Source organism: Monodon monoceros, unplaced genomic scaffold (genome assembly GCF_005190385.1).
Source record: "Monodon monoceros isolate NGI ecotype Baffin Bay Population unplaced genomic scaffold, NGI_Narwhal_1 Super_Scaffold_2, whole genome shotgun sequence".
NCBI lineage: Eukaryota > Metazoa > Chordata > Mammalia > Artiodactyla > Monodontidae > Monodon > Monodon monoceros.
In genome coordinates, this window is record NW_021703776.1 from 10,312,546 (window position 1) to 10,335,492 (window position 22,947).

Here is a 22,947-nt window from a genome sequence, read left to right on the forward strand (position 1 = left end):
ACTTGGTGCAACCTTGTCCCAGGTCTTCCTCCTGGTATAACCTTCAGATGTTAGGTTAGAGGGTGCATTCCTCTTTCTGAAGAGTGAGCCTTGGGCCCATTCTCTCACTTCATTAAAGACAGCTCCCTCTATCTGGCTGTTGGGCTGTCTTTCTTTCCATCATTTTGCCAACAGTCTCCTCTTTTACTGGATAATTCCCATGAGCATAAATACATGCTTGCTCTCTCAGTTTGCAAAACACACGCACACACACACACTCGCACGCACACACCGGCCCCTCCCTCCCCACCCCTCCTCCAGCTGTTGCCTCACTTCTCTACTCCCCTGCAGAGCATGACTGTTGGGAAGACCTGTCTAGGAACACAGCCTCCATATATCCTCAGTTCACCTGTCCTTCAGCCCACTCCTATCTGGCTTCTGCCACCAACACACAAATGAAATCGCTTTTGTCATGTCACAAACCAATTCCATTTGCTGCAATCGTTGGGCCCTTTTCAATCCTCATTCCAGGCACATTTGACAGAATGGATGGCTTCCTTTCCTCAACATGCTCTCCGCTCTTGGGATCTGTGGCAGGACAACATCTCCTGATTTCCCCCTCAGTTTATGGCTCTCTTCTCTGTCTTGAATACTCGCCCTGGATAATCCCATTCATTTCCATGGCTTTAAAAACATCCCATCTGAGGGAGTTCCCTGGTAGCCTTGTGGTTAGGATTCTGGGCTTTCACTGCCATGGCCCAGTTTCGATACCTGGTTGGGGAACTAAGATCCTGCAGAAAAATTCCATGTGCTGACTGTTTCCGACTTTACACACTCACATGTCCATCAGCTGCCCCTACATCTCAGCTTGGAGGTCCAACAGTATTTCAAAAAAAAACTTGTCAAAAATGGGCATCTTCAGTTTCCCCCATAACCTGCCTTCACCTCACACAGGCTTCCTAATCACATCTCCTGTGTTGCTCAGGCTAGGAACTTGGGAATCATCCTTGATTCGTAATCAGAGTCCCATCTATTCTGTTTCTGAAATACATCTCAACTTCCTCGCGTTCTCTCTATGTCCACTGCCACCATCCTGGTCTGTACTATATCATCTCTGACCTAGATTACTGCCCCAAGATGCATTCTTGCCCCTCCCTAATCATTCTCTTTGCATCCCTGCCTATGGCTCCAAACCAATTGCCTCAGGTCTCTGATATGTCATTGGGATAAAGTCAAGAGGAGTTGCTTTTGAATTGTATGTCCAATGAGAAGGGAAGAGAAAAGTCAAGAATGACTAGGGTTTTGCTTGAGCAACTTTGCACGAGGCAATGGCTGTTATCAAGGTGGGAAAGTTTTGGTCAGGTACAGGTTTGGCTGATGGGGATTGGTTGGAGGGGTGATCAATAGTTTTTCCATGTGCAAATCCTGAAATGTCATTTAGCCAAGCAGGAGTGTGCTATAGTCGCAAAGAAATATTAGACAGGATAGACGTTTGTTGAATGAATAAGTGAACCAAACTAGGCTACCAGAGAAGCAAATTCTGGGGGAAAGATTTGGAAGAGTTGGTAAGGCTGTGAGGTAACATTCTAATGGAAATCCCTGGTATTATTTGGATATATGGGCCTGGAGAGCAATAGGAAAATTAGACCTGGAGGCTTAGAACTGAGGGTTATCTTAAGAATTTAAAGTACGGAAAAGATAAGATGAAAGTGAAACTTCTAGAAAACTAAAATATTTTCTTTTCACATATTTTATTCAAAATAAAATTAGTTTTATTGAGTTTGATGGGGAAATGTTTAGTGTCATCCTTTTCTACCCAGTAGGAGCCAGTAGCTCTCCTCTCCCTCCACTCCAAGTGGTGACAACCAAAAATGTCACTAGACATTTCCCATCCCCGGGGTCGAGGAGAGAATCGCCCCATGTTGAGAACTACAGGATTACAGCAATGGCAATGAGAAAATCGGTACTTCTTTTTAGCCACTGAAATGTTAATATTAGAGAATACTGGAGCGATAACTACCAAGTAGTGGCATTCTGAGCTTTCACCCTGCAAAAAGCTCTTGGAAAGAATTTGATCATGAAGCAGGCTGCGTGCACTGCGAGGGCGTGGGGTCGGGAAAGAGGGTGGAGGAGCGCTCCCACGCAGGAGAGCATCGCTGAAGGCCAGGGCAGAGGAGAGCAGCCAGCACCTGGGCTCAGCGTTGCAGGCAGCGCTGTCTCCCCGTGAAGCAATCCTGGCTGCTCTCCACACGCGGATGGCTTTGGTGGAGATAGGCATGTCCCAGCATTGCCGAACCCGATGGGTGTTGATCTCATTGGAGATGACTCAGTACAGTTCACCTGCTGCCCCCTAGCGAGGCGGCTCGGGATGCCTGGTAAGTCGTGGTACCTCCCGAACTGCGTGTCCAGGCTGAATGCCAAGCTGGCTCTGAGCGTGAATAACAGGGGTGATGCTGTTTGCAGCAACCTGGATGGACCTGGGGATTGTCGTGCTGGGTGGGGTGGGTCGGACAGAGATCGAGGTGGTGTCGCTTACGTACGGAATCTAAAAGAAAGGTGACGGGGGTGAACTTATTTGCGAGGTGGAAACAGACTGAGAGAACGAGCTTGTGGTCGTGGGGGGCGGGGTGGGAGTGGGGGGAGGGAGAGTTAGGGAGGTTGGGATTGACATGTACCACTGCTGTATTTAAAATAGATGACCGGCGGGGACCTGCTGTGTAGCTTGGGGAACTCTGCTCAGTATTATGTGACGCCTAGATGGGAGGAGAATTTGAAAGAGAATAGATACACCTATATGTATGACTGGATCATTTTGCTGTGCACCTGAAGCTGACACGGCATTGCTAGTCAACTATGCGCCAATATAAAATAAAAAGTTTAAAAAAAAACCAACAAAAAACACACAAAAAACCAGGATCCAGGAGACCGGAACAGGTTGGCCTTCTAGCTAGCTTTCCTCCCGTCCTTGCTCCAAATAGCATCCTTAACAGTCACTAGCGACTTCCCAAACGTGGCGAAGGGGACAGCACAGGACGTCAATGGGACAGCGGGAGCGGGGTGGGGGGGGGCGTTGGTGGTGACGGAAAGGCTCGATCACTACAAGTGCTTCCCAGGCGAAAAGTAGCCCGGCGAAAAGTGGGCTGGGGCAGCCGCTAGGGCACCAGGAACATGCTCTCTCGGTCGCCCTCTGCTGTCGAGACGAGTGAGGACAGCTCCTGCAAGAGACACCTTTCTGTTCCGGAGGCACAAATTAAGATGCTAGGCACCGATATAGGCCACGGGATGACATTGCTTCTTACCAGCTGCAGTGAAGACAGATCATCTATTTCAGTGTGTGTGCCAGGAAAAGAAATGCTAATCATAGACCGTAGAGTCCCAAAGCACAGATTTAGAGATATTGAGGGACTAATCCTGTCCCTGAAACATAACAACTGCATATGGGAGGGTAGCAGTAGGGATAAGAATTAGTTCTCTGAGGAGAGTGTTAAAATGATCTCCATACCGGGGATGTATGCAAGGCCCCTACTCTTTGTACTTCTTTTGAGAGGAAATCTTGAGTTTAAGTCATACCACACGAATTATGAAAAAAATCATTCATATATTAACAAGATTTATCACAACTTCTTTAAATAGAGGTCATTCTAAATACCTAAAATATTTTTGATTTACCAAAACTTACAAGGAATTTGTATATATACATATGTTTGTGTGTGTTTGTGTTGATCACATAAAGAAAGCAAAAATCCTCATGTATGTATCTGCATGTTTCATCTGAGTTAAGGTTTTGAATAAAGGAATCTGAAGAGAGAGGAGACATGATTTGACCTGGTTTGAAAGGATTCTGGCTGCTGTGCTGAGAATAGACTATAGGAGATCAAGGTGGTGACAGGGAGACCAGTTAGTGGGGTACTTTGGTTTTCTAGGCAAGATGATGGGGGCTGTGATCAGGGCGGTAGTGGTGCAGGTGGTGATGAATGGTCAGAATCTAAGTATATTTTAAGTGTAGAACCAGTGGGATTTGTGGATGTGCTTACAGATTGGGTGAGAGAGAGAGACCGAGAGACATCAAAGTCAAGGTGACTGAGCAACTAGGAGAATGGACTTGCCATCAACCGAGACGGAGGAGACTGTGGTCGGGGTGGGAGGGCAGGGAATAGTAGGACCTGGAGAGAAAAGATTCTGAGTGTAGACACTGAGTGAAGGCATCTGTTAGACATTCGACTGGAAGGCCAAGCATAGTAAGTCTCCTACATACGAACGAGTTCTGAGAGCACATTGGTAAGTCCAATTTGTTCCTAAGTCCAACAAACATAGCCTAGGTACTCAGCTAACACAATTGGCTATATAGTAGTATACTGTAATAGGTTTATAATACTTTTCACACAAATAATACATAAAAAACAAACACAAAAAAATAAAGAAAACCTTTTTAATCTTACAATGCAGTACCTTGAAAAGTACAGCAGTGCAGTACAACAGCTGGCATCCAGGGGCTGGCATCAAGTGAACAGGCGAGAAGAGTTACTGACTGGAGGAGGGAGAGGAGGTGGGAGATGGTAGAGCTGAAGGATCGTCAGTAATAGGAGATGGAGGGCAAGCTGCGATTTCACTCACACCTGACGCTGATGGAACGCGCTGATGCATCTTTGAAAGTTCGAAACTTGAAGGTTCGTATGTAGGGGGCTTACTGTACACAGTTGAATATGAATCTGGAGTTCAGGGGAGAGGCCCTGAAATTTGGCCCATACCAAATTGGAAGGCGTCAAGATAGACAGAGTTGCCGTTTAAAGCCATAACAGTGTATGAGACCCCCAAGAATGGAGCCTTGGGCACTCTCAAGAGGTTAGGGGGAAGAGAAGGAATCAGTAAGGGGGTCTGAGAGGGAGACTCAGTGAGGTGGGACAGAGTGGGCCCAAGTGGGGATGGGGGGGTGATGCGTGCTGAGGAGGGCGTCACAAGCTCTGCTACACGTGGTTATGATTTCAACAAACTGAGGGGTGCGGTGTGTACCTCGCTGTGTTGGGAGGTGGGCACAAAGACTGGGACAGATCGTGAGGACACCAGAGAGGGGTTCATTAGGAGTCTGGTTTTGATCAGGGAGTGATACGATCAGAAGTGTTTCAGAAACCAGAGTGTGGCATTTAGAAGCATATACTCCATAGTGGTAGAGTAACAATTCTTCACTTTTCGCTTATATACTGTGCATTGCTTCATTAACTATAGCGATGTATTAATTTTGTAAGTGAAAAACTATTAAAATGAATGAGAAATACGAGAAGGCTGGAAACCAGTAATTGGAAAGTGCATTGTAACAGCTCGGAAAAGAGATGATTAGGGTTCAAAGGAGGACCCTGGCTAGGAGATGCAGTGAAGTCAGACGCTTAGACCTTCAGCATCTGGCAGCCTGCTAGGAACTGGCTAAAGGAGACAGGAAGATGAAGGGGACTGTCACCAAGCTCAGAGGGGACAGCACCTCCTGACCCACCTCTCCCAAACAAAACTTGGACTCCTCCTTCCAAAAGTAATGTCTCAACATCTTGACGACGCAGACAGGTAGGGATGAAGTTCATCTCTACTGTTCAGAACATGAACGAATCGGTTACGTAAATGATTTTATTCAAACTCATGTGTTTTCTTGTTCCTGAGAGTAAAAAACAATGGAGGTATTAAGTGATATAATCTGTTATAAAGATAACTTTGTGGGGACAACCTCTTCAAAAACAGTGATAGGCACTTTCCCTAATGACATGGCTTTCTGACATGAACCAGATATCTGGTTCTGCTAATTTGGGGATGCATTTGATGTTTACCTGCCCATGAGTAGCAAACAGAAAAGTGGACCTGCCCACACATTCTCATTAGGTTCATCTGTGTAGCTTTCTGCTAAATCAGTGGACAATATGTTACCCAGACATGCACTTTGCAACCTGTTGAGAGTCAAATGAGATGCTGAGTAGGCGGTGGAAGATTCAGGCGTGTACTTTTTAGCTTTAGCTTCCAAGTATACCTAGTTTGACACTAGGCATTTCTAAGGCTTGTCAGAGTGAAAAATCAGAATCTGCAGAGGATTGCCTTAATAAGAATACGCATACAACAATTCCTCCAGAATTTGGTTTTTTTTAATGTGTGGGTGGAGCTAAGTCTTAAAGAGCTATTTACTGGGACTCCGGTACTTTGGAAGATTTAAGGATTTGCTCTCACTGAATTGCACTCCGATATATCATCGATCTGTACTGTACCACATGACATTGGTCATTTTACTTCTAGGAATGTTAACATGGATGACCCCATCAGAGTCCTCGTGAAGTCCCAGGCGCAAAACTTACCTTAGGCCTCAATACCAGGATAGAGGTATACTTCTGGATTATGTCTTGTGGAGACTTATCAATGGACGTCCTTTTCAAGGCAAAGCAAGTTCAGGGTTGAATTCATTGCCTAATTCTTGTAAGTACTCAGGCTACTGTAGCATGCATTTTGTTTTGAATACATCCCTGGGCTTTATCTTATTTTGTCTATTAATCTTCCATTCAACTGTAATTCTCTTACTTTCTGTTTTAATACGCTACCTCACTTTTATTATTTTTTTCAGCGAGGCAGGAAACAGCAAACCTTGGACTCAGGGTAGACACAGGAACGGGCGAAGGAGACGGAAATATGAAATGAATTGCGTTAAGTTAAAAAGGCCATTTCTATAGAGAGAAATATGATGAAATGTGAAATAAACTAAAAGGTCATCCTAGAAGGAAAATGCAAGGGCAACCCCCTCAGCACATTTTCTGTGTGCTACTGAATTCACTCACATCTCCTTTAAAGGATCTCTCTCCCAGGACTACAAATTACAGATCTCATGAGCCATCTAATGAATTCTGAATGTCATCTTGATTTAATGCGAAATGTCAAGAACTACTTCTAAGTAAACGAACATATCTCCTATAAAGTGCCATACAGAGGCCATTTTAATTTGCTAAAACAAACAAACAAAAAAACCAAACAGAACAAACTTTTTCTTACTGCTACATCTACCATCTTAAAAAAGTGATACCCAGAATTTAAATAACCTATTTTCAGGTGTTACTTCAACAAAAGCATTTGTGTAAGTATTCTTGTAAGAAAAACCAGTGGCAAACAAACAAAACCAGAGCCCAGACGCATAATTCTGGCTACGAATTTTAAATTATGTTTTATTTTTCTGTCCTGAAAATTCTGTTCACTAAAACTTCATAGTATAATAGAAACAGACACATAAATCCATTGAGCCTCTGCATAAACAAACATTTTCAGACTTTACTCCTGATGCATTCTTCAAATTACCCGCAAAAAACTAACTGCTTATAAAGAATGTTTTAGGCTATGCTGATGATTTAAAAACAAGCAACCAACATAAAAACAAAGAATTTTCCTCTTTTTCAGGAGAAACGTCTTGTGTGAAGTTATCGTCTAGAAACATGTTTGCTGTCAATCCTGGGTGAACCAGGATGGCCGCTTCCGTTCTCGCTCGATGATCCTCTTGCCCTGGTCTTGCTTGGAGGGTGTCTCCCCCAAGTACAGCACCATGGTCTCCACGGTAGGAGCCTTGAAAGGGCCTCCCTCTTGTTTCCCTATCTGTCGTCTGATTTCCGCTGTCTCTTTACACACCTTCTCATAGCAATAGCCACAGAGGACGTGTTTCTGTTTCAGGTGACCGCATTCAGGACAAACGTCTATATTGTTCTTAAAAAAAACCCAACCAAACAAAAACATTTTAACAAGAGGCAATATAACGCACACATCACTGACAGGAATGAGGCTTATATGTAAACTTTCTTGGAATGTCCATGCCGCACAAGGTCACAGGACCACCCAGTTCAACCTCATTTTAATAGGGAAACTGAGGACACACATTGATTTGAATTAGTAGAAAAATTGGGACTAGAATTCAGGTCTACCGACTTTGAATCTGGTACATTTATACTTAAATACAACAGTCTTATTATGTGAAACGGTACTCCATTCCCCCATCCTCAAAAACTAAACATCTGATAAGGAGCCCATCAACACATTGGGGTGAACCACACAGCCAGCATCTTAAATAAGACACCAAGGTAAAGGGAATTCACTTTTTCTTTCAGTCTATCCTGGGAAGAACAAGGTGATAAACACATCACAAGTTGGCTTCCCCTGGTCATCAGAGTGTAATTCAAATTCCTGTATGGAGTATAGCTGGTATGTGGTGTGAGTTTTCTTCCTATAAATTAACACTGATTATTCCTTAATGTAAAACTCCCTATATATTACAATTTGAGGGTTTCATGAGTTTTATATGTCTACCCAACTTTAATAAGACAATTCTAACCTCTAAAGAAGTCCTTTCATTGTGTTCTAAAGGTAGGTTTGAAATATAAAGAAAAATAGTAAACGGAAACATCAAAGAAACTCTGAGCACTTCCGAAGATTAATCTACAAACATCTGTGAGGCAGACGACAAAAAGAATTCCATTTTCTGAAAGAAACAAAAAACCTTGCAAATCATTTGCCTCACCGACTTCTCATCTTAATCCAATACCTGGAAAACTGGATCGCACATCCATCTTCGAGGTATGGAAAAAATACCCACCGTCACTTGGTGCCCTTTTCCTAACAAATCCCTCAGCATAACACACTATATGTAGCAGAAAACAATTCACCAAAGGAAATGAATGCACAAGACGAGAGCTATTCTTTTCCCTCAGAAAAAACAAAGTCAGGGAAGTCATGTAACAGATCGCATTCCTAAACTCTTAAATTCTCTCAACCAAACTGTATGAATTATTGGTGCCTCAATTAATGAAGTATTTTTCAGTTGCACATTTTAAATCTGGTCCCAACTGTGACTCAATAATACTTTAGAGCTTAAGTTCTAAGGGTTTGGTTTAATACTGAACGTGGAGGCTCATGAAAGTCCATTTTCTGTCCTTGAGTTCCATCTGTACTGCCCCATTGCTGGGGAATGCCGTGGAGTAAACAGGAACTCAAATCACGGCTATTAAAGCCATAAATTAACAGATCAAAGGTAAGAAATGCTGGGCTTCCCTGGTGGCGCAGTGGTTAAGAATCCGCCTGGCAATGCAGGCGACATGGGCTCGAGCCCTGGTCCGGGAAGATCCCACGTGCCGTGGAGCAACTAAGCCCGTGTGCCACAACTACTGAAGCCCGTGTGCCTAGAGCCTGTGCTCCACTACAAGAGAAGCCACCGCAATGAGAAGCCCGAGCACCACAACGAAGACAACAGCAACTAGAGAAAAGTCCACGCGCAGCAACAAAGACCCAACACAGCCAAAAATAAATAAAACTTTTTAAAAAAAGGTAAGAAATGCTAAAATTTTTGTTACTAGATCAATGAAGAAAGTGTACCCATGGGACATGGTGGGGGGTGAGGAAGAAGAGCACTGAGGTCGAGAACTGTCTGAGGATAGGAACACACACAAAGTTTCAAGAGAAGAATGTGACTTCAATAGGAGATTGCTAGGGTTCAAATCCTGCTTCACCTTTTAAGTCTGAGACCACGGGCAAATTCTTTTTGCCTCAGTTTCTTCATCCTAAAACTTAGCAAGACAATATTTACTCTGGAGGGTTGTTGTGAGGATATGATGAGAAAATTCATGGAAAGCGCTTAGATACATCATTAGCACTTAATAGAGATTAGCTATTTTTATTACTTATCTAAGGATTTTCCTTCACAGTACCTTACTGGATACGGTGAAGAACAGAATAAATCTGTAAGGGCTAGTAAAACCCCATAATTGAATAGATCTACGCTTCTGACTTTAATTTTAGGGTCTGCCATAGTTAAAATGTTTATTCACATATGGTTCAAAATCACACAGCTTAGGACTGGCACAGCTCACAATACAAAAGTCACATAGACTCTTAACAACCCAGTCCTCTGTCCAGGCTCTAAACTCCCTCCTTGACTATGTTCCTAAGACTTAGGCTACAAGACAGTAGATACACACACATACATAACGAGAATATTGTATTTAATTTAGGCCAGAGGAAGGTAGATATGTAAGATCTGAAAATAATTCACTCATGGGTTATGTGAATAAACCAAGAGAATATGCGGTGGTGGACATGAGAAAAAGCACACCAACAAAAAATCACCATCTTACCTTAACTTTAATAAGCTTATGAGGGTTTCTTCTCCTACACCGGTTAACTTCAATGCTGCGTCTGTTTTTGGGAGCTGCCATCCAAAAGATGTTCTCCAAAAAGCTGGAAATCTCCTTACTTCCATTGGTATCATTTGCTGGTTCTGTAAACATAGCTGGACCTTGGACCGCTAATGCTGGTCCTACAAAACAAACATGGAGATACAGAATCAGTTTCTAACTTCTAAATGACCATTTACAGGTATCATTCTCCTTAACAATCAACAATGGTATATCAAAAGGCACATACAAAATATTACACTCAACAGGCATTTAACAGGAAACCTTAGTAGCTACTGAAATATAGTAAAGCTCACACATAAAGTAATTTTAAAGAACACAGAATTTTTCTTAGTGGCACCTGCTTAAATGAATCGGTTAAATTCTACCAAGAGTTTCTCATAATACAGAACTCAGGGGTTTAGTGGTAAACATGAATAAATCTAAGCTTGAGATTTCCAAAATCCACTTCCTACTGGCACTGAGATAACTGTTGATTGCCCTTTTATATTACATTCAAATTGGGTTAGCTCCTCAGTCATATCCTGGTAGGCCCTTTAAGTCACTTCGTTCTTCATAATATTTAATCTCAATCCCCGTCAGTTCTCTAAGGAAAATAACTAGCTCATCACTCTTTGTAGAATATTAATTTATTTATGTGAGCATCAACATTTCACTTTTGTTTTTAAAATTGTTTATAAAATCAGAGAGATTCCTTTACCGTCTCTTTGCAATATTCCTCAGACTTGCAACAGTTCTTTTGACTTTAGGAACGCTTAAAAATATACAAAGCTGTCTAACACTTAACAACTTGTATTCCTTGTCAATATATCTAAAAGTATTGCTATGCATAGCCTGATGTAATAGCGCAGGCTCTGGAAGGTCTGTGTGACCTTGAGACCTTTCTGTACTTCTTCAGTTGAAAAGTGGAGACACCTAATGGGATTGTTGTGGAGATTATCTCAGGAAGCACATGTAGGCTTTGACATATAGGGGGCTCACGGTTCAGACTGCCTGGGTATTATCATTATTACGTTCGGGATACCTTGGAAATCGAGTGGAATGTAAATGTCAAAGCAATGACAATTTTAACAACCAAGACACTTCCCTTTAAAAACGCGTGGCCGAAGATCAGGACGCGGAAGCAGGGCAGAGCACGAGCGGTGCCCACCACTCTGCCTGGGGTCCCCTCCCCACCACCCCTCTCCACGTACCCCATTGAGGACTGGGAAAGCCTGGCCGGCTCTGCCGAAGTTTCCGCTGCAGTTGCTCCCAAAAGTTCCGGAGGAGTCCCTGGGCTGCGGGCCACAGCAGAACCTTCTGCATCAGCATGGCGGGCGCCATGTTGCTCGCCCGTAAACCACTCCCACCGAACCGCTGGGTCCCGCCCCTACCTCGAGCATGCGCACACACGCAGAGTCGGGCAAACGCGCACCTAGAACTACAACTCCCAGCATGCCCCTGAAGCGTCTCTGACTTTCCTCCAATCAGAGAGAGGGAAAGGAAGGCGCGGGGAGGGGAAATGAAAAGAAACGGGCCGCAGTGCGCATGTGTGCGGAAGTGCGCTGGGTCTTCGGGTAAAGATGGCGGAGCGTGGTTACAGCTTTTCGCTGACTACATTCAGGTATGGAAGGGGCCCCGGACGTCCTCCTCGTAACCGAGGTTGCAGGAACTCTGCTGACCCGGTTTTTACCGTCCTGGTCTCTGGCTTGGTGCTTCCGGAGGGCCCAGTAGGGAATGGGGGTGGAAATGCCACTTTGCAAAGTCATTTGCAGGGCTCTCCCGCGGCCTGGGGAGCAGTAGTGCCTGGGGTTCGTGGGAACGCGAGTCGGGGGGTCCGGGGCGACCTTGACGCTGCTGGAGGTTGAGGCCGTCACCCAGGGATTTTCTTTAGCTTTGGAGGTTAGGGAAGAAAGTAGCTTTGCATTAGCTGTCTCCGGGTGTCCCGTTCAGAATTCAGGATTTCCTTCCTGACCGAAGTAGGCCTGATTCGGGAGTTTCTGGAGCTCGGAATCTTGGTCAGATCTATGGGGGCCCTTTTTCTCGGAAAGCCCTAACTTTACAGTTTGGTCCGAGTCTTAGTCTCCATTTGGCACTAATGTCTCTCGAAACCTCTTCCCGCTTTCCTTTTCTTTGGTGCCCCTACTGGAAGCTTAAGGACTGAAAGTGAAAGCGTTATTTATCTTTCTATTCTCTAGTCTTTGTAGGCGCCAAACTACTAGGCTACATTTGCGTTTTGGCTATTATTTTGGGAAGGGGATGTATTTATTTAAAAAAAAGATTGTAGGCTTTTTTATTTTAGAACAGGTAGATAAGTATATTTTTCAAAGTAAACTTGAGTTAAACTATCATCATTCCCAATGTAAGAAAACTGTCCCCAAAGGATTTAATAAATCGACTGGAGAAGGATTCAATTTGGCCTTTTTCCTACAGACCAGTGATGCCCCGTTTAATTAAAATGTTTTCTTATCTGACTGCTGAAGGCGGGTCGCATCTGACTTGTTGAGGACTTTCTGTGTGGGTGGAGCTTAGTCCATCTCTTTGGGCTACCATCTGTGTTAAATGTTATCTCAACACCTTGCAGATGAGCTAACCACAGCTCAGGCAAATTAAATAACTCGTCCCTGGTCATAGGTGAGTAGCTGAGTTAACATTCAGACTGGGTTCTTTCTGACGACAAATTTAATACACTTTCCATTACTGTGCGACGTCTTCTTAAAATGCTAAAATACCTTTCTTTTAATAAAAGGTCTCATCGTATACAACAATAGGGAGCAATGTTTGCCAAGTAGTCACTGTTCATATTCGTGAACAAAGCAAACCTGGACCTTTATCTTTAAGAGAGTGTAATCCTAGTGGAGCTGAGACATAAAACAACCATATGTTAGCAGGGACTGAATCTTTCTATAATAAATTTCCTTATTAAAACACAGTCTTTTGTTTTTTAACATGATAGTGCATTTCTGTTTTAGATTAAAAATCTGTTTCCAGCCTGTTGGAGTACTCAGAGTTAAACTACTAAAGGTGGAATGACAAGAGACTATACTATAGGAGGTGTTCTTGTGGATTACATTTAGTTGGGGATATTGACAATAAGTGGATAAACAAATCGGTGCCTACTAATGCATTCTGAAGAATGTTTTTCCTTTACTCAGGAATTTTTATCAAGAGAGGGAGAAAGAAGGAACAAAACTTTAGATTGGGTAGTCAGGAAAGACCAGTGTTCTGGGGGACTGAAAGATGAAAGGGAGCCAACTGTTTGAAGATTTAGGGGTAGAGAGAGTTGCAGACAGAGGGAAGAGCATGTATGAAAGTGCCAAAGTTGAGAAGGACCGAACTGATAAGAAGGCCAGTGTGTTAGAGTATAATGAGCAGAGACTTAGCATGGGTCAGGCCAATTTTGCAGGGCCCTGTAGGCCAGAGTAAGGAGCTTTTATTGTAAGTGAACCAAGAAGTTATTATAGGATTTAAATGGGGAATGACATGGTACAAAAGTAACTCCGGGTGGGGGAAGGGAAGTAAGAGTGGAAAAGGTGAAAACTAGTTAGACGGCTATTTCAGTTATCCCCGGTAGAGATGCTGCTGCTTTGGAATTGGGTAGTGGCATGATTGAATACAAAGACGGTTGATAGTTCGGTGAGCTCCCAGGTTCGTGAGCTTTCATACGGAAAGATGCAATGACAGAAGTGTACATGTGTGATTATGGCAGCAGAAGAAAAGCTAACTTTTAAGTTTACCTAATCCTTTAAAATGTCCCCAGAGGTATTTGAACTAGGTATTGAAGAATGATTGAAAGCTGGATGGACCCAGAAAGTCATGATATGATTATCGAAATAGGGACCATTAAAGGAAAACACGTACAGCCTAATTTAAAAAATGTAAATGCTTATTGCTGTTATTCTGCTCAAGTCAGCTAATTTTGTCATTTAACAGTCTTTAAACTGCTGCCCCTAGGCTTATTCCTTAAATAGGTCTAGATGTGTGTCTGTCAGTCAAATGAACCTGGTCATAGGCTGTGTGTTGGAGTACTGACTGAACAGAGCTTACACTTTGTAAATGTTGAAAAAATAATTCAAGTGTGATGAATCTTAGCCAAAGAGGAAGCATAGGACAGTATAGGTATGAGTGTGTGGGATTCAACCTAGTCTGGGTGGTCAGGGCAGCTTCCCTGAGGACATGACATTTCTACTAAGGATCGGAGGATGACTTGGAAGGAGTTCACCAGACAGTGGTGAAGTGCATTGCAGGCAGAGGGATTAGCTTGTCAGAGGGGTTTTTGAATGTTAAGAGTAGTTGTGTGTCTGGAGCAAGATGGGATGGTGTGAGTTGAGACTTGAGTGACAAAGAGAGTATAATTTTGTGAAGATAAAACAGATGACCTTCTGAAACCGAAGATTATATTTTCAGTAGTAGACTGGAGATGTGGACCTAGCTGTGTGTCACTTTGGACAAATTACTTTTCATTCAAGGACTTTGTCAATAAAATAGAAAGGTTGGTGACATTTATAGTAATTGTTCTAACTCAACAGCTAGGTTGAAATAAAATGTGACCTAAAAAGCCAGTTTGGGCCTAGCTAGTAGCATTTGGCTGCCAAACTCATGGAACCAGAAATATTAAGTATAACCAGCTCATGGCATCTCGAAATAGTTTTGTATTATATAGCAGATACCTTGTTGTGACTGATATCTAGGTTTTATGCCTTAGGCCATGTCTGCTTTATAAAATGTTTAACACCACCCACATGGATTATTTGCTGTTATTTGGTATTTAACAGACACATACATGTTCTTAATAATATTACTATTTGGTATTTGCTTGCTGCTAATTTTGTGCCAGGAACAAAAGGCATCACTTCATTTAATCTTCACAACAACCTTTGAAATATTCATAGGTAACTACTATACTCCTATTATCCCCTTTACAGTTGAGAAAACTGAGACACAGAGAGGTTAAGTAATTTGCCCAAAGTCACAAGGTTGGTAAGTGGTGAAAGGCAACAGTAATGATGCTGCTTTAAGGGGCAGACAAGAAAAAACAACCTAAGGAAAGAGATTAGTGTTACACTATGAATAAACTTAGTTTCCGTACAACTTCATGATAAATTTTCAAAGCCCAGCTATTCCTTAATGCTTGATTAATGGATTTGGCCTACTTACCTGCCCTTTCTCAGAGGTGTTCCTCTAATAAGTATTTGAGAATGTGAATTTAGCAATACCTTTGTTTCTCTTTAAGCCCATCTGGTAAACTTGTCCAGATTGAATATGCTTTGGCTGCTGTAGCTGGAGGAGCCCCTTCAGTGGGAATTAAAGGTAATTAAATGCTTCATTCATTTCAGATTCCTGTTATTAGTTGTCATAATGTGTTCTTTTGGAATTAATAGGTAATTAATGTAAAAGTAAATAGCTGTGGCAGCATAATTTTTTGACAGTTCTTTTTGGGTTTTTTTGTTTTATAAATTTATTTATTTATTTATTTTTGGCTGCGTTGGGTCTTTGTTGCTGTGCGCAGGCTTTCTCTAGTTGCAACGAGCGGGGGCTACTCTTTGTTACGGTGTGCAGGCTTCTCACTGCGGTGGCTTCTCTTTGTTGCAGAGCACAGGCTCGGGCTCTAGGCTCATGGGCTCAGTACTTGTGGCTCGCGGGCTCTAGAGCGCAGGGTCAGTAGTTGTGGCGCACGGGCTTAGTTGCTCCGTGGCATGTGGGATCTTCCCAGACCAGGGCTTGAACCCGTGTCCTGAGTTGGTAGGCGGATTCTTAACCACTGCGCCACCAGGGAAGTCCCAACAGTTCTTTTTGTTAATCTACAGTATTTTGATGTTTAAAGAAAGTAATAAGCCAAAGAAGATGAATATTTTTTTTCAAAATAAATATAACACCTTTATCTATTGTGATAACCCACAAATAGTCTTTCCTATTCAGAAAGCTGAGTATTCTTTTGTTTTTTCCACTGATTATGTATCACTGTTCTCTGGCAGTTTTTATTCTTTCCATAACTTAGAAAAGGTTAATCATAAGATAACTTACAAAAAACATATCATTGGTTGTAAAATTTCAGATTATAAGAACAGTAGGCCAAGTAGGCAGAATTCCATTATTTTGAAACATACGGACTCTTTCTTAAGAAAAGTTGTGTAATACCTTTAGCTGAGGGACTTCTTAGTGCAATCCAGATGACCATTGAGGGAAAGTTGATTTACCTTTCCTTGGGTAATTTTAATATAGAAATCCAGAAGAAAAGGTTTTATAAATAAGAAGAAATAAAGGAGTTTGGCTGAAATGCTTCCGCAACTAGAAAACTGTTGAAGCAGAGTCTTTAAATAACATTTAAGTCTTCTTTTTTTTAAAGCTGCAAATGGTGTGGTCTTGGCAACTGAGAAGAAACAGAAATCCATTTTGTATGACGAGCGAAGTGTCCACAAAGTGGAACCAATCACCAAGCATATAGGTTTGGTGTATAGCGGCATGGGCCCAGATTACAGGTACCTTGTACCCTTTATTCTTTTTCTCACCATCTCATGAATTCCTTGTAATCTATACTTTGAGGAGAAAAATCAAAGGATGTTTTTCCTTTAATCTCCCAACTTCTCATCGTTGGCAGCTGAACTTAGTTTGCTAGTATGAGACAGACTGGGGCTTATTTGAAGGAGAAGAGCTCAGTGCCACTCAGTCGTAAAAGAGGAGATGGACACTTACCCCTCTCATCTCTGTTCAGTGGTTTTCCCTTCTGATCATAATACCTCTTCTACTATCCAAGGGCTCAGCAAGGGCTTTGCTGTTCTCTAAATGTATTTTAAAAACGACAAAAGCAATACATGTTATAATAAACTGTATATTTTTTAAGTTGTCAGACAGCAAAAGAAAGCATACCATCCAGACTTAACCTCATTTTATTTACTTCTGTTTTTAGCAAAGGGACAGGATTCTCAAAAGGCCACTGAAAGTTGTGGAGTATGACAGCCAGTGTGGATCCAGATGTTTATATAATCACTCCTTTGATATTTCACAGGAAGAGAGTAATCCTGTTACATCAGGGTGCCAGCAGGTTTAAAGAGATTGGCAGCTTTCTGTTTGTCATTTAAGAAGCAAAAGGAATATTATTACTTCATTCTTGATTTTGTGGAGTAAGATGGGTAGAGCCAAAATTTCATGAGTTAGAAAAAGCACCAGTGTCACTGGCATGTGATCAGGCTTCACTACAGTGGATCCTGTTACCACTGCACGGAAGGGAGACTGCAGTGTACTAGCACTCACAGAATAAACTGACACCACAGGAGTATTGTTCAGAGGGATAATGTGCAGAGCTCAGATTAGTACGCGAGCAGGTAAAGGTAAATCCTGCTTCTCTTGCTAGTATATTTAATTGTTATACTTTTGACAAATTTTACATTTTTTTAAGTTATAATTAGTTTCACGCTGTTCATTCATCTCTGGGAGGTACCCTTTGAATTCCAATCTGTGGAACAAGATTGAGGCAGAATGAGAAACATACGCCTGAACACGTGTGTGTGTGCGTATTAGCCTGTTGCCTGGAGTGAAATATAAAAAGGCAAGGTGCCTGCCCTTGGGATAAGGGGCGCACAATCTTGAAGACGCTGTGGCGAGATATAAAGTTCTTGCATACGCTAGAGCCATGGCTGCTAAGCTAATGGGTGTCCCCCAGTCCATAGTTTCCTTCCTTTTGCCTTGTTCTTGTTCATCTATGGTTTGTCTCCTCGGTGATGCTCTGCTATTTTCTTGTAAATTAACCATAATCAGATTTAAGGACAAGACTGGCTTAGAGCGAAGAGCTACTATTAGAGATACGTGTCACACTTGTGCTATAGGTATATGCCTACAGAAGGAGAATGAGTCTTTAGATAGTAAAGCATCTGAATTTTAATTAAATCTTATTTCTTTTCTGTTTGTCAGAGTGCTTGTGCACAGAGCTCGAAAACTAGCTCAACAGTACTATCTCGTTTACCAAGAGCCCATTCCCACAGCTCAGCTGGTACAGAGAGTAGCTTCCGTGATGCAAGAATACACCCAGTCAGGGTAGGTTGATTTTATTACTTTAAATGTGTCATGAATTAGAAAAAAAATCATTTTATGAGTAGACGTATTTTTTAAAAAAAAGAGGGCTTAGTATTCCTATATTTCCTTAATCAGTGGAGAAAATCACTATGATGAACATTTCTGATCTTAACTGGACCCGAAATATTTTTTTAAAGAGAAAATGGGAATGTTTTCTTGCTGTTCGTATAGTAGCAGAAACCAACTGCGAGATAAAGTCCTTTTGCTAGTAATTAAAAACATTTCTGTATGGGCAGACAGTCATTGCTGCTTTCAAATTTCTCTTCTAACCAGAAATGATTATAAGCACGTGATGAAAGCAGTAACTCTTTGACGCACCGTATTTATTTAATTCCAGTGTTCTTCAGCTTGGGCGTGCTGATTTGTAAAGCCAGTGGAAAAGCTGCGTTTGTTGAAATGTGTCATTTTGTTAGGACACTGTTACTCCACACTTATTAACCCTGATGTTTGTATCACTCCATTTACCAAAATGATTTGACTGTCTTTTCTCAGTACCATAAAGAAAATTCATTTTGAATTGATTTGTTTAGAATGGTGTTAAATACTTTTTAAGGAGCTTAGAAGTCTAATTCGGTTTACCTGATCACTTACTTTACTTGAGGGTATTAATAAATTCTTAGCTTGGGTTGACTTTAACACCATGAAGATGGCAAGTAATTTTCATTTCTCTCTCTTCAGTGGTGTTCGTCCATTTGGAGTTTCTTTACTTATTTGTGGTTGGAATGAGGGGCGACCATATTTATTTCAGTCAGATCCATCTGTAAGTATCATTAGATGTATTTGAGGGATTTGTCGAAGGGCTCTTTGAATATCTAGTAAAAGTAGAAGCCATAAAAAGCTTAAAAATTAGAGTATTTTCTCTTTTTGTTTTTCATTTGGGCTTTAGAAGTAGTATATATTCACTTGCACGTTTAAAATGTTGGTAATTCAGTCTTCTGATAAGGAAGCCACTTTAGTTCTGCCCCCCGTGTTCTTCTGGTATGTTGCTTGACTTCACATACCTTGAATGATTAGTTGAAATAGTTGTTATCAAGTCTCTTTAAATCTGTGGAATTCTTTTACTTTTAAAAAATTATAATTAAAGGTAAGGGTCTGGGTGGGGGCGGTGCCCTTCGCAGTCAGTTTAATCTTGGGGCTGACTTCAGTGTGACTCTTTCTGTACAAATATTGATGTCCATCTTGAATTCGATGTTTTGCAAAATGGGTGAGTTGTCTGCTCTAAAGCAGAAGGTTGGTGTTCAGGTTAGCAGGTGTCTGTAGAGGGTACCACTCCTCCACGTGTCTCACATCTGTCACTCATGTTTGCTGTGAGGAGACCTGAAAGAAAAAACCCGTGATTAGAAACTGATCTTTCATAGTTTATAGATCACTAGATAATGGCAAGTTCACTCAATTCAAACTAGCTTTGTAACCTGAAAAGGCAAAAAAAAAAAAAAATTTTGGTTGGTACTTAAATCAGAAAAATTAAGTATTTAGGGAACTTTGACAGTGTCTGCTACCCCATATCCGAGCTTCTGAAGCTAAGTGGCATGCCCTCTTACCTCCCTTTCGTGGGGGTAGCAGAGCCAGCATCACTGGCATCCAGCTTTCACCTTTTGCCCTTTTCCCCCTGTTGTGTCTAAAAGGCAGTTGGTTCTTTTAAAATAGGTTTCATCTGTTTCTTTCAGTGTCTGTGTGTATGTGTGTGTATGTATTTTTTCAATAGATGAGTCATGTTATATAGGACATACTGCTGCTGCTTTCATTCAACATTAGATTACAAAATATCAACACCTTTGAAAAATTTTAATGCAAAGCTGTGTCTTTTTAATTTATTTGCTGCTGCTGTGAAGAACTGGTCACCATTTTTCAGATATATATGACAGATTTCTAGAGCCCTTCAGTCCTAGTAAGCTACAATATTATTTGTGATTATTTGCTCTGAGTTAACCTCAGTTTCTTTTTTTTTTACATAAATTTTGTACAATAAGTTGCACATATTTAAAGTGTACAGTTTGTGGGGTTTTTGATGTATGTAAATGCCTGAGAAAACCATCACTACAATGAAGATGCTGGACTTCTCCATAACCTCCAAAAGTTTCTTCATGCCTTTCTGTTATTTATCTCACTAACGTATTTTATGGCGTATTCCGTTGCATTCCAGTAAATATTTTGTGACCTTAGAAGTTAGAGACGAATTATTGAAGTGAGACATAAATGTCAGCATCCTAAGTAATTAGGTTAATGATTTAAAATGTTCTTTTCCTCTTCCCTTCCTGACTAGGGAGCTTACTTTGCCTGGAAAGCCACAGCAATGGGAAAGAACTATGTGAATGGGAAAACTTTCCTTGAGAAAAGGTGGGCTTATAAAACTAGATTCATTAGCAAACTTACTTTACAGTTTTCAGCTCTCTTTAAATAATACCATGAATCTAAACAAATTTGTTGTATGACTGTGTATTCAAGCCTATTTACCTGATAGAACAAACAAACTTTTCTCTACTCTGGCTCCCCAGCCTTCAATATATTAAGTGGTAATATTCATTTCTTACGAACGTCTCTTTCTGCATTCTCATGCTTTTTTTCCTAAATATTATTTTTTTACTTCATTTTTCCTACTATCTCAAAAAAAAAAAGACCATTGGATTTGGAGTAAAAAAATTGGGGAGGAAAATTTTTAAATGATGTAAGTGATAACAGCTTACATTTTGACGATTACAAAAAAAAGAAATTGTGAAGCGAAACCCGGTGTTGATGGTGGATTAAAGTTGTGATGTATGTACTTGATAAAAAGCAGAGCGATGTGTAAAAATCTGTCCTGCCAGCACAGCAGACTGCTCTCCCTTACTTCCAGCTGTATTCTAGACTCAGCATTATTGTAGCCCACCAAAAAATGTCCTACATTTTGAATGGGACGAGTTCGCAATTGATTTTAACCACCAAATGAACCTTCTCAGTACATTTTCATGTAATATTCATGTTAAGATTATTTAAAAATCTTAGACTCGGGATTAATTGGTAAATTTAAATAAGCTTCGGATTTTAAAGCAATTTTTTTTCCTTCTACATATTAGTGAGTCTTCCAAACATAAAAAACATAAGAAATTTTAGCAGAAGTCTGATTTCTCTGCTTTATTTTTATAAATTGTTATAATATTGCCACCACACTCTGATTGTATTAAAATGTTTATACTTAAGGAAGTTTCCTAAAATAAACTCACGTTAGGGTTACACTCTTCATGATGTCGGGAATGCACACCAAATAATTGTCAATTTCTTATCTGGGGGCAGCTAGCTCAGTGAGGTGACAAAAAGAATTAATCTGTAACTTAATATTTTTAAGAGTGTTTTAGATGTTTTAGAAATCTTACGCTGTTGCTATCATTGTGTTTACATAGTCATAAATAATGTTAATAGTGCCGTAAATCATTGGGTTTTTTTCAAAAAATTCTTCAGATATAATGAAGATCTGGAACTTGAAGATGCCATTCATACAGCCATATTAACCCTAAAGGTTAGTTCAATATCTAACAGTTGGATTTGTAGTGATTGTGTAATTAACTGCTTAGAAAATTGAAATTTTTCCCTCCCTCTTGATCAGGAAAGCTTTGAAGGGCAGATGACAGAAGATAACATAGAAGTTGGAATCTGCAATGAAGCCGGATTTAGGAGGCTGACTCCAACTGAAGTTAAGGATTACTTGGCTGCCATTGCATAACAATGAAGTGACTGAAAATCTGGAATTTCAGATAACCTCTCTACTTAAACATGTTTAAAGTATGTTTTTGTTTTGCAGACTTTTTGCATACTTATTTCTACATGGTTTGATGGACTGATGTTTTTAAAATGAGACTTATAAATCATAATAAACCGTTAAATTCAACTTCCTGCTTTTTAGGAATTAGTAAAATTTTAACATAGTTATATCCTGCTTTTCATCACAGTTGATTTCTGGAAACTACATTGCAAAGCAGAATGGTGAAACTGTCTTTAGTCCTCATGCAGTTTGGGTTAAGTCAAATCTTGTTACTCTCTTTGCTGTCAGATGTCTGCTTCAGTAAAGCAAAATGCTGATTTCGGTAAACATCACTGCTTTTAGAGCTGGGAGAATCTGCAGACTTTCGTGGATTCTGAGACAAGGTGGAAGCATAGATGTTTTTCAGGCACCATTCAGTGTGTGTCAGTGAAACCCTAGCATGCTCTGTGACATTGCACTGGAGCTGCCAAGAGTGCTAAGCCAAACAGTCTCCTATAGGAGATATGTACATACATAAAAAATGGTGTGCTAGTTCCTGTTGGTTTTTCCATCGCAAGTAGGTAAATGTATTTAAAAAGAGCCCCCTAGAATCTACTAAATCTTTTTAACTCAAGGATGAGTGCTGGAAATAAAATACTAATACTTAAATGTCAAAATTATGGCTTAAGTCTCTCCCTCGTTCACGTAATCTCAGTGTAATAAGAACCTTCACTGCAAATTAAGGCTCATAGAGGCAGGCAGATGAGGGGGTACCTGAAGCCTGTTTTCATTACATGTGGGGGCATAGCACCTAGTTTTCTCTTTTTGTTTTTAAGGCATCGTAGGATAAGAGAGATCATGTCATTAGTCTTGCTTACAGAGCCTAGAGTTTATGAATGTCGCTGTTCTGACCAACAGAGATCGTGGGCATTTCTGTGATTTAAATGTGGGCTCTAAAGATCTTGATTATGATCTAGGCAAGTTTAGGCTCTTTAGGCAGGAGCCTTATCTTGGAGC

General features: G+C 40.9%; 2 protein-coding genes across 2 annotated transcripts; one reads left to right on the forward strand and one right to left on the reverse strand.

Annotated features, from left to right (window-relative positions):
• Positions 1-7,236: 7,236 nt before the first annotated feature.
• MRPL32 (mitochondrial ribosomal protein L32) lies at positions 7,237-11,499 on the reverse strand. The gene is made up of 3 exons (XM_029232918.1): positions 11,360-11,499; positions 10,107-10,288; positions 7,237-7,689 (listed from the first exon to the last, which is right to left on the reverse strand). The coding sequence occupies exons 1-3, from the start codon at positions 11,487-11,489 to the stop codon at positions 7,435-7,437; spliced, it is 567 nt and encodes a 188-aa protein (XP_029088751.1). The 5' UTR covers positions 11,490-11,499; the 3' UTR covers positions 7,237-7,434.
• A 212-nt stretch (positions 11,500-11,711) lies between these two features.
• On the forward strand, positions 11,712-22,607 carry PSMA2 (proteasome subunit alpha 2). The gene is made up of 8 exons (XM_029234464.1): positions 11,712-11,769; positions 15,379-15,455; positions 16,492-16,624; positions 18,054-18,176; positions 18,894-18,975; positions 20,479-20,552; positions 21,651-21,708; positions 21,796-22,607. Exons 1-8 carry the CDS (start codon positions 11,729-11,731, stop codon positions 21,910-21,912), a joined length of 705 nt encoding a protein of 234 aa, XP_029090297.1. The 5' UTR covers positions 11,712-11,728; the 3' UTR covers positions 21,913-22,607.
• The last annotated feature ends 340 nt before the right edge of the window (positions 22,608-22,947 follow it).

Coding starts and splice junctions, on each gene's coding strand:
- MRPL32 (XM_029232918.1), bottom strand. CDS start 11,489: ATGGCGCCCGCCATGCTGATGCAGAAGGTTCTGCTGTGGCCCGCAGCC. Junction 10,289..11,359: donor CTTTCCCAGTCCTCAATGGG/GTACGTGGAGAG, acceptor TTTGTTTTGTAG/GACCAGCATTAGCGGTCCAA. Junction 7,690..10,106: donor ATAAGCTTATTAAAGTTAAG/GTAAGATGGTGA, acceptor GTTTTTTTTAAG/AACAATATAGACGTTTGTCC.
- PSMA2 (XM_029234464.1), top strand. CDS start 11,729: ATGGCGGAGCGTGGTTACAGCTTTTCGCTGACTACATTCAG. Junction 15,456..16,491: donor CCCTTCAGTGGGAATTAAAG/GTAATTAAATGC, acceptor TTTTTTTTAAAG/CTGCAAATGGTGTGGTCTTG. Junction 21,709..21,795: donor CAGCCATATTAACCCTAAAG/GTTAGTTCAATA, acceptor CCTCTTGATCAG/GAAAGCTTTGAAGGGCAGAT.